Raw genomic sequence first — 18,174 nt, 5'->3', positions numbered from 1 at the left:
GAAGTTTTTTTTTTACATATTTTGCAAGCAAGCATTTCTCTATTTCTGCTGCTAAAGGCTTAGCTTGGTTTAAATCCCCTTCTATGGTGACCATGCGACCATTCATCTTCCTTTTTTGGCAGTGAGGCAGCTGGTTAGTCAGTACCAAGCATACCGCTCTCTCTGCCTTTCTCTAACAGGGGAGGCACTGTAAATATAATAACCATGACTGCCTGCTGCACACATGCCCACCTGACCACCGCTGCATGGATGGCATCAATAACGTGACCTGCATCCCCATCGTGGCTTGTGACCAGACGGTGACCTTGGCCCCGCTGGCTTTCTGGAGCTCCATACAGACGGACCTGCCATCCGTGGCCGGCGACACAGAGACCCTGAGAGAAGCCACCCACACCTCAGGTACTTAGACAGAGCTTTGAGCAGTCTGAGCAGGGCATTCTGGGAAACATTAGTCATGTGACATTCATTTTACTGCTCTCCCAGAATTCCTGTTACCACAAGAAGATACTTTTATTATTATTGGTTTTATCATTATTAAGCATATTATTATTATATCATTTATTTCCTTAAATGTATGGTTCCAGTAAGCATGTTAAAAACGTTTAAATTTGCACCTCCATCTAGCAGCGCCTATCATATAATCCCAGGCAGGGCTTCCTGCTGCTGTAGTTCTCTGTTACTGTCATGTAAATGATCTCTGCACAATGCGAGGAGCCATTGCCACGGAAATCGATTACATCTCCCCCCAATTCATGCGACGGGACGCACCGCTTGGGCTCCGGGGCTCCGCTGCCATGTGATCGGCTACGAGAGGTGACCCCATTCACATTCATTCAATGGCCTGAGAATTCAGACCTTAATGGAATTAGCATAGGAATTGGAGATGCTTCATTTTACATTTTCTGTTTGGCCGACAGATTAGTTCATTTTATTAACAAAAGCCTTTCAGTGCCGACACACGCAGTTCCAAAGACGGTCTGAAATAGATCCATAGTTCAGGTGGAAGCGATGTCATTGACCATCCCCATTGATCTTCTGACTGATCCTCCTTCACTTCTCCATAACTTCCCTGAAACTACAGGCCATGAGTAACCGCTTTGCCCGCTGCAGAAGCGTGAGGTTCTCTCTTTCTGGGGGTCGCTGCTGCCCTGCGATTCTTGATTCTTCTTCCGAAGCTTCTGAACATTACATGCAACGTCTCTGTTCATCAAGGGCATGTAACTTGTTGTGCGTATGTACAAAAAGCCATGTGACTTTGATGGAAGGACGTCTCCACTCAGCAGCGCCTTGCTTACAGCGTCGTGGACGTCCTACTGGGAAGTGCTGTGCATGCATGCACACACTGTTTGTTTTTCACCTCCACAGATCTGCATCTGCTAGCCCCCAACCCCCCGCCACCCCATCGCTGAGTCATATCCCATCCTGCATGATTCCTGACACACCCCTTAATGATGATGTACCACATTTACAGGAGTTACCCTTAAACCACTGCTGCACGCAGGGTAAAGGGAGGCCCGGCCTGTGATGAATGAGCGTTTGTTTGTGCTCACACCATCATCTGAAGCACATCTAATGATGACGAATCATTAAGCAGATAAGAGGAGCCTCACACTGCACTACTGCTAGGGGGCGCCGGAGCGTAGGTAATGTTAATTTGCAGAACATAAATATGCTCCCTGCTAAGAAGCATTTAAAGCAATTACTGCTATATTGTAAAATATTCACTAATACAATGCTTTTTATTTAAATTTAACAGTCAAATCAAGCTGTAATAATCTGTTTTCAGCTGGTCCTGGCACTGATTAATGTGCAGAACATTGACATGTAAATGCCTCAGAGTAAAATGTAAAAAGTGCTCCGGTTTAATATTCACTCAGAGAGTAATGAAATCAGCCGGTGAGGCATCCTGTCAAAAAACCATTATTAATACCAGGTACTGGCAGGCTGATGTCGTCAAGCCAACGGTGACCATAGAGACTCCATCTCTCTGGAATATTCTGTCTCCTCTCTGACTCTCCAAGTTTCACCTGAATGAGTTCATAATGAATGCACTTTATGCCTTGTTTATAATTAATATTAGAATAGCAGTGATCAGTCTAACTGTAAGCTCGTCTTGGGAAATGCTTGTTCAGAGCTTGGTCCTGATGTACCTGCTGATACTGCGAGATCTCCACCCCATCCCCCATAAATACAGCCCTTACAGCTCACTCTTCATCCCTCTTTCCTGATTCCCATTCTCTCTTTCATTCATCTTGTTCTTGGCTTTAGTTGATTTGCCCTCAGAAATACAGGGCGTCGTGTTTCACTGGGTAACCATTCCCTCTTCATCTGGCCTCTCAGTGAGGGCTTGTGCTGAAAACCCTGCACCACCTCAGCCCCACCTGTAGGAGGCGCTTTTCAGCAGACTTCACGTGATGTTTTGAGGTCTTTGCACATACCATCATGCTGGGAGTGGCTTTCACGTTTCCGTAAGGCTTTTGACATCAGTCATGTGATCTCTTCTGTGAAGCAGGGCATGCCTTCTTACGTAACAAACTCATTAGCACCACCTGTAGGTAGGGTCATGCCATGCACCCTGCGACGTTCATCCCCTTGTGTGGATTTCTTGCCTTCCCCACCTCTCGAGAGTTTGTTCTGTCTGTTCCCACATGTGACCCAGTAACTTTGAAAGTGAAAACGCAAAAGCCTTGTCTCGAGCACAGACCCTTACCTCGAACACAGACCCTTACCTCGAACACAGACCCCCGCCTTGAATTCACATCAGCAGAGGCCATCTGAGAAAGCGGCTTCTGGAAAGAGGCGGGTGAATTCAGACAAGGTGAATTTCTGATGTGGGATTCTATTTTAATGTGATTTATAGGGCAATATGAACTTTTCAAAAGTCTCCTGGTGGGTTGGACAGCGACAGTTGATGAAACATCAACTGAACAGAGGCAAATAACATTAATATTAATGATGCTTGTTAATGTTAAGAATATACAGTTAATTTAGTCTGTGATAATGCAGCTGAGACAGGCAAGGTCGCGGGGACCTGACTTTAAATACTGTTATCCTTTTTCATTGAAATTTGAAATGGTTTTTTTAAATACATTTTTGACAGCACTTTTAACTTCTGAAGTTATGGGAAAGTCTTACTGAAACTTCAGGTTTTGCCTGTAAAAAGCTGTAACTTCATTTCCCTGCCAATAGGGGGCTGCGGGGGTCTCTAAGGGGGCTGGATTGCTAAGCGCAAACTCTTTAATACAGTCTGCCATGAAGTGGTGTTTGTTTCAGATAATTCTGATCATTTATTTGAGTGTTTCTTTACCGCGGAAGGATTATGCGTTTTCCTGCATTCCCAGTTCCCGGAACAGCTCCCTAATTACGCTCTCCACTTCTGTATTGACTGCTTTCTGGAAGCACACCTGCTTGCCGCTCTTATATAACTTACTGAATAGTGGAAGTTACCAGATACCGAAAGATATAATTAATCACGTTTTAGCATCAAAATAAAATCCATAATAAAACATGAAAGTGGAGATGCTAATGAGGTCCTGGATGCTCCTGAACCCCCGACGTAGGATGCCACAGCCCAAGGGGCAGCTAAATATAGACGTTTGGGAGAGTCACCGTGAGGGAAAATGAGCTTCGAATTCCACCTGCACCTCAGAGAGAGTCACTGGGAGTCCAAATGAGCTTTGCATTCCACCTGCACCTCAGAGAGAGTCACTGGGAGTCCAAATGAGCTTCGCATTCTACCTGCACCTCAGAGAGAGTCACTGGGAGTCCAAATGAGCTTCATATTGCACATGCACTTCAGAAAGAGTCACTGGGAGTCCAAATGAGCTTCGTATTGCACATGCACCTCAGAGAGAGTCACTGGGAGTCCAAATGAGCTTCGTATTGCACATGCACTTCAAAGAGAGTCACTGGGAGTCCAAATGAGCTTCGTATTGCACATGCACTTCAAAGAGAGTCACTGGGAGTCCAAATGAGCTTCGTATTGCACATGCACCTCAGAGAGAGTCACTGGGAGCCCAAATGAGCTTCGAATTCCACCTGCACCTCAGAGAGAGTCACTGGGAGTCCAAATGAGCGTCACACTCCACCTGCACTTCAGAGTGAGTCACTGGGAGCCCAAATGAGCTTCGAATTCCACCTGCACCTCAGAGAGAGTCACTGGGAGTCCAAATGAGCTTCACACTCCACCTGCACTTCAGAGAGAGTCACTGGGAGCCCACGTGAGCTTCGTATTGCACCTGCACTTCAGATAGAGTCACTGGGAGCCCGAACGAGCTTCCTGCTCCACCTGCACTTCAGAGAGAGTCACTGGGAGTCCAAATGAGCTTCACACTCCACCTGCACTTCAGAGAGAGTCACTGGGAGCCCGAACAAGCTGCCTGCTCCACCTGAACTTCAGAAGCATTTTGAGAGTCTGTTGTGACGTAGGTGTCGCCGACGTGATCTTACCCAGAGCACGATGACGCACCTGTAATCCTCTGTGGTCTTTTCCCTCCTTTTTAATAAGGAAATGGTCTGTATTATCAGGTGACATTGTGCATTTACTTATGTGGCAGAAGCCTTTATCTAAGGTGACGTACATTTTTGAGACGGCAGGGGCAGCATTTGGGGGCTAAAGGCTGTGGCCCAGGGGCCCAACAGTTACGACTCTTTGCCGATTCTGGGATTCGAACCAGCAACTTTCTGAACCCCACACCACCCAGAAATGAGAGCCAGTGAATATTAGGACAACTGGCTGATAAATGCATGCTTCTGTTTAAAATATCTGAGAGGGTGTCATCTGTGATTGACCTTAGATTCACAAAAACAAGGTCTGAATCAGCAGGACTCAGGCCCCCTGTGAGATGGGAGCTCCAAGCTGTCCTTCACGTTACCATGGTTACTGCAGGGCCCATCCCACCGAGTACACAGCCAATGAGAGGCGAAAACATGGCCCCCGTCAGCCAGACACAAACGGGGCCATGTCTCTCGGCCGTGTCACTCGTCGCCCATCTCAGGATTTGGGTTGTGTGTTTCAGCTTCTGTGGATGTGGGACCTTGATCGCGTGTCGCGTGTCGCGACTCCGTGCAGTGACTCCGTGCAGTGACTCCGTGCAGTGTCACCACGCAGAATGAATATTCATGACCCAGGGCTCAGCGGTACGAAAGTATCAGTGTCGCAGTTTGTCATGGTGACGCTGCGTGTTTGCGCGGCTTGCTGTGCTTCCGCACTGCATGCGTCCGCGCTCTGGTGCTCTGTTAATTAAAGACAAAGATCTTGCCCAATCTTAATAAATCACTATATCATAACAGGGTTACTCGCATGGTCTTAGGAAATCGTTAGCTCTTATCAGAGAATTCACATAGTGTTGGGAAATTATCTAATAGCAAAATACTCGCATGTTCTTGGGAAATTATCTTCTAACAAAGTACTTGGTCTCAGTAAATCATTATTTCAAAACAGAGTACTTTTCTGGTAAATGGTAAATTGTGTATCTCCTACCATCATGTTCGCTTAGATAAGACAGAATTTGTTCCCTGTAGAAGGAAACTGTCTGTCTCTTGCCAACAACTGTCTGCCCATCTCAGCTTTGAATCGTTGTGTAGGATGTAGGATGTTTGTGTTCTAGCTGGGATGCCAGTTTGCCACTGGACATGGGCTCTCGATCCTCTGAACATCACGTGTCTGACCGAGGGGGCGAGGAGAGAGAGGAACATACAGTCAGACAGGCAGGCGGACGGATGAATGGGCCTGAGGTGGGTCTGGACAGCCCCCCCCCCCCTACCCACCCCCAGAGAAAGGAGGGGTTTGCAATGCGGAGGATAATGTTGTGAAATCTTGAGGGAAAAATCATGAAATATCAAAGAAAAATACCATTAAAAATATATTTATACCAAGGGATTAGAAGTGAAATAACTTGACAATGTGGGGGATGATGAGGAATGAGGAACTCAAACACACAAACAGCAGGTGAAAAACCAGTCATGACTGCAGATACATCAAAGGACAATAAAACCAACCAGTGATGATTTGATTTAGGGTAACGGTAACTAGCCTTCAATAATTCACAGGCTCTATGTTTCATCATTACGCATTATGGGCTATTCAAGGCTCGTCCGTTAATGAGATCACAATCCGTCAGTGTCATTGTGTGTGTGTCTATGTGCGTATGTGTGCCTGTGTGTGTTTGTGTGCATGTGTGTGTGTGTGTGTGTGTGTGTGTGTGTGTCTGTCTGTCTGGGTCTATGTGCATGTGTGCATGTGTCTGTGAATGTGACTGTGTACGTGAGCATACGTGTGTATGCATATGTGTGCGAGTGTACGTGTGTATGTGTGTCTGTGTCGATAATTGTGCATGCCTGTGTGTGTGTGTACGTGTGTGTATGTATGTGTGTGTGTGTGTGTGCGTAGGTGTGTGTGTATGTATGTGTGTGTGTGTGTGTAGGTGTGTGTGTGTATGTGTGTGTATGTGTGTGTGTATGTGTGTGTGTGTGTACGTGTGTGTATGTATGTAGGTGTGTGTGTGTGTATGTGTGTAGGTGTGTGTGTGTGTGTGCGTGTGTGTGTGTATGTGTGTGTGTGTATATATGTGTGTGTCTGTGTGTGTGTGTGTGTGTATATATGTGTGTGTGTGTGTATGTGTGTGTGTGTGCGCGTGTGTGTGTGTGTGTCTGTGTGTGTGTGTGTGTGTGTGTGTGTGTGTGTGTGTGTGTGTGTGTGTGTGTGTGTGTGTGTGTGTGCACTCACTGCGAGCCCCATTCCAGGTGGGGCTCAGTATGTATGTAAGTAACCCTACAGCTCAGGGTTGGCGTCACTGCTCTCTGTGAGTTATTGCTCGGGTCCTGTGATTTGTGGAGGAATCAGCACTTTGGTGAACACTGGGACTCATCTGCCAGTGATTGTTTTATGATGCTCCTCAGATGCTCGTATGATGTCAGCCAGATGGGAAATAGCAGATATGGGCCGTAAACTGCAAACGTTCAGATCGCTGCATTTGGTAGCGTGCGGGGAACCAGCAGGGATGCAGAGAGAGACATGGCAGCCGCTTTACCACACAGCAATATGGCTGTTTGCGAGCCAGACGGTACCTGGCGCCTTGTCGATGCCCATCTCCCTCTGCGTCTGTGAGCTGTGTCCCGCTTAGACCTTCAGCCAGGACAGTAGTAAGTCGTAAGGTTACCAGACATCGATGCCTTTGATGATCCCAGAGGGAAAAGAACATCAAACACACCAGGCGTGGGTCAGGACATTTTACCCACAAGTTTTTGTGTATGAGCGCACTCAAAATTCCCAACAAATAACAGCTCTCAGCTTGACATTTAAAACATTTGAACCCTTCTTGTTATGTAACAGCAGAAGCCCATCCAGCTGACTTTACATTCCCATCTGGGTTTTAGAGATATATCGTTTTACCTTTCGGTCAACTTTAAGAGCACAGAGTCTTTATTTCTTAGTGATTTCTGGCTTGAAACCCTGCAGGGCTTTTAACGCCCCTGAACCTCAATGCCAGAGGCACGGGGTTACGCACTGCGACGCTCCGTACAAAAGCGACAGCGCACTGCTTAATGATTTGTTCTCCGATTGCAGCTGACAGCGGCAGTGTCTCCGCCACATCGCCGAGATGATAATGAGGTTCTCTGTTAGTTGAGGGCAGATCGTGGTGTTGGAGATGAAAGGGGCCCAATCAGTGAGAACGATCTTCTGTGTCTACGGGCAACTGAGGTTTGTGTCAAAAGGAAGGTGTATGAAATGGGTGTGATTAGTCCCTGGGGGGCTCTGCTGAATGACTGCAACATGATAATGTACCTGGTGGATGATGCAGAATTCTGCGTGGGAGAGTGTCAGACCCCTTTGAGATCCCTACTGGGAGAGCAGGGGACTGTAGAAGCATGAAGCACTGACTCAGGGTCCTGTGTGAGGCATACGGGGTGACCCCATGCTGACTCAGTGACTCAGCATTGCCGATGTCGGGGGTCCTGTGTGAGGCATACGAGGGTGACCCCATGCTGACTCAGTGACTCAGCGTTGCCGATGTCCTGGGTCCTATGTGAGGCATACGAGGGTGACCCCATGCTGTCTCCGTGACTCAGCGTTGCCGATGTCGGGGGTCCTGTGTGAGGCATACGAGGGTGACCCCATGCTGACTCAGTGACTCAGCATTGCCGATGTCGGGGGTCCTGTGTGAGGCATACGAGGGTGACCCCATGCTGACTCAGTGACTCAGCGTTGCCGATGTCCTGGGTCCTATGTGAGGCATACGAGGGTGACCCCATGCTGTCTCCGTGACTCAGCGTTGCCGATGTCGGGGGTCCTGTGTGAGGCATACGAGGGTGACCCCATGCTGACTCAGTGACTCAGCGTTGCCGGTCGGGGGTCCTGTGTGAGGCATACAGGGTGACCCCATGCTGACTCAGTGACTCAGCGTTGCCGGTCGGGGGTCCTGTGTGAGGCATACGAGGGTGACCCCATGCTGACTCAGTGACTCAGCGTTGCCGGTCGGGGGTCCTGTGTGAGGCATACGAGGGTGACCCCATGCTGACTCAGTGACTCAGCGTTGCCGGTCGGGGGTCCTGTGTGAGGCATACGAGGGTGACCCCATGCTGACTCAGTGACTCAGCGTTGCCGATGTCGGGGGTCCTGTGTGAGGCATACGAGGGTGACCCCGTGCTGACTCTGTGACTTAGCGTTGCTGATGTCGGGGGTCCTGTGTGAGGCATGCAGGGTGACCCATGCTGACTCAGTGACTCAGCGGTGCCGATGTCTGGAGGTCCTATGTAAGGCATACGAGGGTGACCCCATGCTGACTCTCCCCGGTTACACTTATTAATTTCTCTTTTTATTTCCCTGTTCTGTCCTTTGTTTCAGCTAAATTACCCTTCAGAACTACTCATTCAACAATTAATGATGTGCTTTGGAGTTGATCCCAAAAATGACGGGTATATGTTCCTTAATTGCCGGTACTTAATGTGTTTTATTGAACGACCTTGCATCGATCGGCAGTGTCACCGCCAGCTCCTCCGCCTGCTCATTTGCATTCACCAAATATTGTCCCTTAAGCTGGGTTAAAGGCTGCCTGTTCTGCCTTCCCGTGGCCGTCAAGTCTTCCGGCCAGAGGCGCATTTACATGGCCAGAGGCTTCTGGGTTATTTAAGGTGTCAGTGGGTCTCCTGATGTTCTCTACGATGGTGTAGGTGTCGTCCGTGGAAGGGGAGGGATAAAATTTAAATTGTATTTGGATGCTCAACTCTAGAGGGCACCTGTTTGGGTGACAGTCGGCGCTCTTGTGGGGGAGAGAGGCACGATTATCTAACTGCGGATGGAAGATGGCCTTGTGTCGGTCATACAGAGTGCTGAGGTCACACACAGTGCACCAGCAAAGAAAGTTAAGCTTTTTTCTAATACACGTTAAGTCTGGGTGTGGCTCACACCTGGCAGGTAAAGATGGGATGGAGGCCAGTTCGTTTGGGATGTTACGTCTCTCTCAATTAATTCAGTGTCACATCGTCATTTTTCTTAATTGATTTTTACATTCCTGTTTACTTTAGCGGACCTGTAGTAGATGGGTGGGGGGTTCCAGTCATCTTAAATGGTCTCACCTGAAATTGGGGCACCGACACGTCCTGGGCTGCTGTTTCTCTCGCGGCACTAAGGAGCGACGCTGATAAAATGCGGAATGAAAGACTTCGGGCTGCCCTGTTTTCAAGGTTTTACTTTCCCTACTTGTTAAAATCTGCAGAATCCACTGAACAGTCTGTTGTTGGAATTAAAATATGTACAAATATGTGTGTTTTTTCCTAGCGAAGCAGTTTCTGGCATGTAGCTGACAGTGAAGCAGTTTCTGGCATGTAGCTGACAGTGAAGCAGTTTCTGGCATGTAGCTGACAGTGAAGCAGTTTCTGGCATGTAGCTGACAGTGAAGCAGTTTCTGGCATGTAGCTGACAGTGAAGCAGTTTCTTTGATGAGCTTCCTTTCCCGATGTGGAGTATGGGCATTCGTGCGTTTATTAGGAGCTGCTAAACACCAGCCAGGTTTCCTGTGATGGGAGAATGAAAGGACTGGCATTTTTAACCCTCGCTGGCATACTCAGGAGCTGGGGGCCACTGGGGAGGTCTTCCTGTGGTGCAAGACGGCTGTGCAGCCACGATGGGGGTGTCAGGAGGTGACATGGTGTCGCTTTGCACTCGGGATGCTGACGCTACTGCTGAATGTTTCTGCTTGTGGCCGTACGGACATGTCTCACTGGCCTGTTTGTGCTCGCCAGTACTCCTGTAACTGGTTCGGGCCACACAGGAAATCCACATAGCTGAGGTCAGGATGGGGTTAGGGATGGGGTTAGGATGGGGTCAGGGGTGAGTCTAGGATGAAGTCAGGGGTGGGGTTAGGATGGGGTCAGGGGTGGGGTCAGGGATGGGGTTAGGATGGGGTCAGGGGTGGGGTTAGGATGGGGTCAGGGGTGAGGTCAGGGGTGGGGTTAGGATGGGGTCAGGGGGGAGTCAGGGGTGGGTCAGGGATGGGTTAGGATGGGGGCATGGGTGGGGTTAGGATGGGGTCAGGGGTGGGGTTAGGATGGGGTCAGGGGTGAGGTCAGGGGTGGGGTTAGGATGGGGTCAGGGGGGGGGTCAGGGGTGGGGTTAGGATGGGGGCATGGGTGGGGTTAGGATGGGGTCAGGGGTGGGGTTAGGATGGGGTCAGGGGTGAGGTCAGGGGTGGGGTTAGGATGGGGTCAGGGGGGAGTCAGGGGTGGGTCAGGGGTGGAGTTAGGATGGGGTCAGGGGTGAGTCTAGGATGGGTCAGGGGTGGAGTAGGATGGAGTCAGGGGTGGGGTTAGGATAGGGTCAGGGGTGGGGTCAGGGATGGGGTTAGGATGGGGTCAGGGGTGGAGTAGGACGGGGTAAGGGGTGGGGTCAGGGATGGGGTCAGGGGTGGAGTAGGACGAGGTAAGGGGTGGGGTCAGGGATGGGGTCAGGGGTGGAGTAGGACGGGGGCATGGGTGGGGTTAGGATGGGATAAAGCAGGCTAAATAAGACTGTGACATGAATGGATGTGTCCGTCTCCTAGGGCTAATTTCCCTCCATACAGGGGGCTCAAATCACAGAGTGCCTGTTCCTGATTACCCCTGAGCCCCCCCCCCCCCGGGCCCCAGCTGAGTTACGCACACTGAGGCAGATTCTCCCAGTCATCTGAGACCCCCCCCACGGCCTCAGCGGGGTGTCAGATCACAGGCAGCTGCTTAGAACAATCTGAAGTCAAGCTAATATTGATTAAGTTTTAACCTGCCGGCTGGTTTGTCCCTCATCCAAAGCTGTGTTTTAATAGCAGCTATTAGTGTGATTGTTAGCGCTGCTGATAATGGTTGTTATTCCGGCGTTTCCTCTCGTGTTCTCGGGCCCGTGGCTTTTGCACACGGAACACGTAATGCTGGGATTGTGCAGAATGTGTATCGCACATCCTCTGCACTGCGTTTGGATATCAGATACAGTGTTTCTGCTGTTTTCTGGGGATATTGAGGATGAGAGCACACTTCTCCGACTCGGAGCAAGTTTCTTAGCTCTAAGGTGTCCATCGCCTGCCCTCCTTCAGCTCACAGGCAGGGCACGTTCTGCTTAGATATCCCATAATTGCTTGCTGATGTGGGAGATGAATAGCAAAACGCTTCTCCGTGCGGTCAGACAGATACGTAGCGAGCCTGCAAGGCTGAATTCATCCAGCAGGGGCTCCCTACATGCATTTTTGGTGTATATGCACTTTACGGCAAATTGACCCATCATACCTTCAGGCCAGAGAAAAGGCAACATTCACAGAAGCAGGAAATGCTCTGTTGCTGTGTGTGCTGCGCCCAGAAATGCCCCCCATCATCAGTCTGTGTTTTCAGTTTGTCATGTGCCGAGAGCTCTGCCTGTAAGGCGCCGTGCTCCGTGTGTGGAAGCGGCTTGTTCTCGCGTCGCCGCTGCTGCTGACGGATGGACTCGTGCGCTGGAGCTCGGCTCTGCTCCCCTTTAGTTCGATGCCAATTACCGGCCTTCCTGACGTGATCCCGGCTTGCTCCACGATCCCTGTCGGGACCGCCACCCTACTGGAAGGGAGCGGAGGGTTCTGGGTTCATGAGCCCAGGCAGATAATGAGTCACCCTGCTGGAATCCGTGTGATGGGGGGGAGTGGCGGACCACAGTGAGGAGGAAGAGGGACGTGGCAGGGGGGTGGCGGCTGGGACTGACCTCGGTCGGCGGGAAGCGAGATGTGTCTGGTCGATATTGGTTAAGAGAAGCTAGTACTGCTGTTAGAGGCTGTGTCACACCTCCACAGACATGAATATGTGCATTATGGTGAGGGAGTCCAAGCGTCCGCTGGCCGTGTCTGTCCTCCTCATCGGCGTCTCCTTCACCAAGTCAGCCTCCGTCTGTGTCTGTAAAGTTTGCTGTCTCCTCATCAAGCATTTCACTGTTCGAGGTGAAGAAGCCGGTCAGCTTAGGTGACGTTTCTGTAGGTTCCTTCCTGTCTTTGATTTTCTGGTAGCTAACTAGCTGCTTAACATAATATGCTGCCTCAGCATCTCCTAAATAAGGAAAACATTCATTTAATATTTCTTGTAGTGACTATTTGTATCCCGAAACCACCAGGCCCCACACAGAGTGGTGCTAGACGCCTGTGTTTACGAGCGCCTATCAATCCTGTAACTAGGAGCATCTAGATCTTTCTCACATGTACCTGTACTCCAAGCGACATACGATAAAGGAGAATGAAGCATCGTCATTGTAGGGTGGTCGCAGGTCAGTGCCAGTCATACACCTCAGCCAAGAATGAGGTAGGCTGAGGGTTAAACCATTCCTGATTTTATTGTGGTACAAAGGGTTGCTTGTTTGTTCAGAAGAGGAGCTGTTCAGACACTATCATACACTGGAAAGCAGAATCGGAATCACACGCTTAATTGGCGGCCTTTGGAGCCGTTCTGTGCTGACGGAAAGCAAGCGTGATACTCTCTTACTGCAGTCATTACATACCGGACACGGCTTAACAGAACTGTGAATGCAGTCGGCTGGATTTTAACGAGGCTAAATCTCAGCAAGGCTTTGTGTCCAGGGCTCTGTAAATCTGACCGACTGCTAAATCATTACACGTGTGTTGTTGAGTTTAACATGCACTCACATGAGTAAGGAGGCCTCTGTTCCTCCCCATGTTGCAGATCCACACCCGAGAGGCGTGATGAGCAAATGCTGAGTAAATGATAGCTGCTTGATTATGGGGAGAAAATGACCCCACTGGGGACCGGCGCTCTGAAAGCGGCTCGGGTATGACCCCACCGGGGACCGGCGCTCTGAAAGCGGATTGGGTATGACCGCACTGGGGGCCGGCGCTCTGAAAGCGGGTCGCGTATGACCCCACCGGGGACCGGCGCTCTGAAAGCGGGTCGCGTATGACCCCACCGGGGACCGGCGCTCTGAAAGCAGATTGGGTATGACCCCACCGGGGACCGGCGCTCTGAAAGCAGATTGGGTATGACCCCACCGGGGACCGACGCCCTGAAAGCGGGTCGGGTATGACCCCACCGGGGACCGGCGCTCTGAAAGCGGGTCGCGTATGACCCCACCGGGGACCGGCGCTCTGAAAGCGGGTCGGGTATGACCCCACCGGGGACCGGCGCTCTGAAAGCGGGTCGGGTATGACCCCACCGGGGACCGGCGCTCTGAAAGCGGGTCGCGTATGACCCCACCGGGGACCGGCGCTCTGAAAGCGGGTCGGGTATGACCCCACCGGGGACCGGCGCTCTGAAAGCGGGTCGGGTATGACCCCACCGGGGACCGGCGCTCTGAAAGCAGGTCGGGTATGATCCCACCGGGGACCGGCGCTCTGAAAGCGGCTCGGGTATGACCTCACCGGGGACCGGTGCTCTGAAAGCAGATCGGGTATGACCCCACCGGGGACCGGCGCTCTGAAAGCGGGTCGGGTATGACCCCACCGGGGACCGACGCTCTGAAAGCAGGTCAGCCAGCTTTGCCATAAATCTCGCTAATAACATGTGCAGATTTATTCACAAACACACTGATAACTTAATACCAATCACCACTGTCATTATTAGCCTTTGGCAGCGCCTTGCTGTCTTGCTCATATGTTATTGAATATTACATGTATGTCTTATACCGCTTGGGCTACGTTCTGAGAAATGCGCCATTCGGCAAATTTGTCATTGTGCAAACATCACAGAATGTTCATACCCAAAGCTAGAAGTTACACGCTGCTACACATCTAGGCTACAGCAAACTGTTTTTTTTCTTTTCCTTTTTTAAGAACTGAAAAGAGGTTCCCGTTAATGCAGGGTTCCCCAGTTCCGGTTCAGGAGGGCTAGAACCCAACAGTTTGCAGGTTTCCCTGCTCAAACACACATTAATCCGCTAATTACCAGATTTAGTAGGTGTGTCTGAGCAGGCAAAGCTGCAAACCATGTTGCAAACTGGAGTTGGGCTGAAATACTTAAACCAGTCACATAGTTGTTCATTATCATCATCAAACATAACATACTGTGCTGTACTTTTATATGACCAGCAGCACAGTAGGTTAGTTTACAGCAGCATCACCACAAACACACAGAGATGCATTGTACTATGTCATGATGTCATAGGAATGTTTCAGCTCCGTCATACTCTATTTCCCCCTGTGGTACATGCGGTCTGCCATCAACATCATCATGCGGCACCTGAATGCATGTGTTCTATGTTTTCTATGTGTCTTATTGTTCACTGTTCTGCTATTTGATGTTCAGTGCTGCTCTTTGTTACATGTTGTGTAAATCTGCAGGGAGGTGCAGAAGCCAGGATTTCATTGTACTTGTACAACTGACAATAAAGCTTTTGAGTCCTTGAATGAAAATAGTGGCTGTGTAGAGATCGTCCCTCGGCGTGACCTAATTAAGAGAGCGAGAAAAAAATCATGTTTGTGTTCGTGAAGTGAGTTTCCATCTGCAATCCTGCTGTAATACGACTTTGGCTCTGCTGTTTGGGACTCTCAGTCTTTGGGCAAGGGCACACACACACACACCGCACCCACACACACCGCACACACACACACCGCACACACACACACCACACACACACACACGCACACACCGCACACACACACACACCGCACACACACACATCGCACACACACACACCGCACACACACACACACCGCACAAACACACACACCACACACACACACACACCGCACAAACACACACACCGCACACACACACACACCGCACAAACACACACACCGCACACACACACACACCGCACACACACACACCACACACACACCGCACAAACACACACACCGCACACACACACACACCGCACACACACACTGTACGCACACACACACACCGCACAAACACACGCACACACACACACCGCACACACACACCGCACGCACACACACCGCACACACACACTCACGCACCGCACACACACAGACACACACCATACACACACACTCATGCACCGCACACGCACACACATCGCACACACTCACGCACCGCACACACACACACACACCGCACACACACACTCACGCACCACACACACACTAACGCACCGCACACACTCACACACTGCACACACACACTCACGCACCACGCACACACACACACACTCACACACCGCACACACACACTCACACACCGCGCACACACACACACACACACCACACACACACACTCACACACCGCACACACACACTCACACACCGCACACACACACTCACACACCGTGCACACACACTCACGCACCGCGCACACACACACTCACACACCGCACACAAACAAACATTCTCATGCCCCGCACACACACATGCACATACCTGTAGGGTACACCTATCCTTATAGTACACACACACACACACTCACGCACCACACACACTCACACACCGCACACACACACACTCACACACCGCACACAAACAAACATTCTCATGCCCCACACACACACATGCACATACCTGTAGGGTACACCTATCCTTATAGTGTACACACATACACTCACGCACCGCACACACACACTCACACACCGCACACACACACACTCACACACCGCACACAAACAAACATTCTCATGCCCCGCACTCACACATGCACATACCTGTAGGGTACACCTATCCTTATAGTACACACACACACACCGCACACACACACTCCCCAACCACACACACACACACGCGCTGCACACACATACTCATTCTGTTGTACTCCACACACACTCACACACCGCACACACACACACACGCGCTGCACACACATACTCATTCTGTTGTACTCCACACACACTCACATACCGCGCACACACACTCACGTACCTCACACACACACTCACACACCGCACACACACACACCGCACACAAACAAACATTCTCATGCCCCGCACACACACATGCACATACCTGTAGGGTACACCTATCCTTATAGTACACACACACACACTCACGCACCGCACACACACACTCACACACCGCACACACACACACACACGCGCTGCACACACATACTCATTCTGTTGTACTCCACACATACACACGCAGCGCACATGCAGGGAATTTGTCTCTGGCTATAAATGGCTCTCATACATGTAGCACATACAGAGACAGATATGATGGTCACATGCAGTCCAGCTGATACACACAATGTGTAAGTATGCAAATGTGTGATGGCTGAATAAAACACGTACTGAGGGCATCGGGGTGGAAGCTGTGACAGCTCCCATTTCTAAAAGAATGTTCTGGGCTGCCGAGGTAAGCTCATCGTCCGCCAGAGGGAGTGGGGAGGGTAGTCAGGATGATTCCAAGGGCCCCTGAGTGACAGAGGCCCTGAAGAAGAAATTGAGAAGAAGAATTTGAGATATAATTAGATTAGTCTGGGTTATGGACCCAGTATGAAATGCTTTCATGGGCCTAGAATCTCTAGCAGTGCCCCTGCCCCCTATTTGCATGGAATAATGGTCGGGGGGCGGGGGGGGGGAGTGTGCATCTGTAGTGAGGTAATAGATGATGGGGGCTGCCTGTCTGCATGACTGTGTACCTGCTCTGTCACTCGGCTACCTGCGTCTTGTAGGGTGCGCCCCTGATTACCAGCACTTTGAATATATATGTCAAGGTCGACCTGTGGATATATTCTGTCACTTATTCCGCTTCCGGAGACGAGATAAGGCTGCTGTAAACAGCAGGAGTCCGTGCTTGTTAATGCTGTTTTCACACCATGAAATGAGTATTGCGAGGTCCCTCCCCGCGAGGTGGGGCGTCCTTCGAGCCGCCCGCCCGACCACAGCGGCCGCGGAGTGAATCGCAATCGCGTTCAGCACGTCTGAGCGGCCAGCGTGGCTGTTGTTGCCCGTGCCTGCGGGCAGCAGCTCTGTGAGCTTCTCATGGCCGCTCCATGTACGTTCTCTCATACCTGCCATTTCCACACTCACCCTGACAGCGTCAGGCAGCGCTGATCTTCACCGCAGCTTCATTTAGGGGCATCGGATCCGATTAAATGCCTTTTAATGCACTGCCATCACTAGCAAAGTTAGCAAACCCCAAGCCTATTCTGAGGAGTAACAACAGAAAACTATCTATCACATAAATATACATGATATATGGGAGCGTAGGGAAGTGGCAGGAGTAAAAGTTGTCAGCCGTGGGCGGGGGGAGGTGCAATATTTATTTGAACAAGGTTGGTTGAGGCCCCTGGGTTTCAGCCTGGGTAAACCCGTGCATTACGGCACCCCTGAGGGACACATTCTTGGTATTAAATAGCATTAATAATAGCATTAAACGCACTGAAGTGGCACTCCTCTGGCAGGCTTCACCTGCGCGCTTTACTCCGGTGACTCCTTCCTGGAGTTTCAAGTCGACGACGTCTCTGACATCAGCATCTCGCTGAGATTCCAAGCCCCAGCTGTGGACGGCACGCTGCTGTATGCCGACGGGGGCTCCGCCTCTCACTCTTCCTTCTTCATGCAGCTCTTCATCAGCGGAGGGGTGGTACAGGTGACCTATTGTCCTGAAGATGCTGCCCCCCCCCCACCTCACCTCCCTGCTTCCCCAGGCGAAATGCCGCGTGACCCTCTCCCTGCCCATGTCCACAGTGACTGTCTTTTTCTTGATACGTCATTAATTCCTCTCTGTCTATGGTTAGCGTGAAGCTAACGAGCTAATGCGCCTGTTTCAGTACGCCTTGGCCTGCGGC

The 18,174-nt window shown here is 50.6% G+C and overlaps 1 protein-coding gene across 1 annotated transcript in view; it reads left to right on the top strand.

Annotated features, from left to right (window-relative positions):
- The window catches only part of LOC125738578 (protein eyes shut homolog), a 79,440-nt gene extending 71,308 nt beyond the window's left edge, over window positions 1-8,132 (top strand). Inside the window, exons 10-11 of the mRNA XM_049007724.1 lie at window positions 180-399; window positions 8,071-8,132. Of these exons, the coding sequence (XP_048863681.1) occupies window positions 180-399; window positions 8,071-8,132 (282 nt within the window). The remainder of the gene's footprint in view (window positions 1-179; window positions 400-8,070) is intronic.
- Window positions 8,133-18,174: the final 10,042 nt, after the last annotated feature.

Source organism: Brienomyrus brachyistius, chromosome 3, assembly GCF_023856365.1.
Source record: "Brienomyrus brachyistius isolate T26 chromosome 3, BBRACH_0.4, whole genome shotgun sequence".
In the NCBI taxonomy this organism is placed as follows: domain Eukaryota; kingdom Metazoa; phylum Chordata; class Actinopteri; order Osteoglossiformes; family Mormyridae; genus Brienomyrus; species Brienomyrus brachyistius.
Note: the sequence above shows the minus strand (reverse complement) of the source record. Positions and strands in the feature narration are given on the sequence as shown.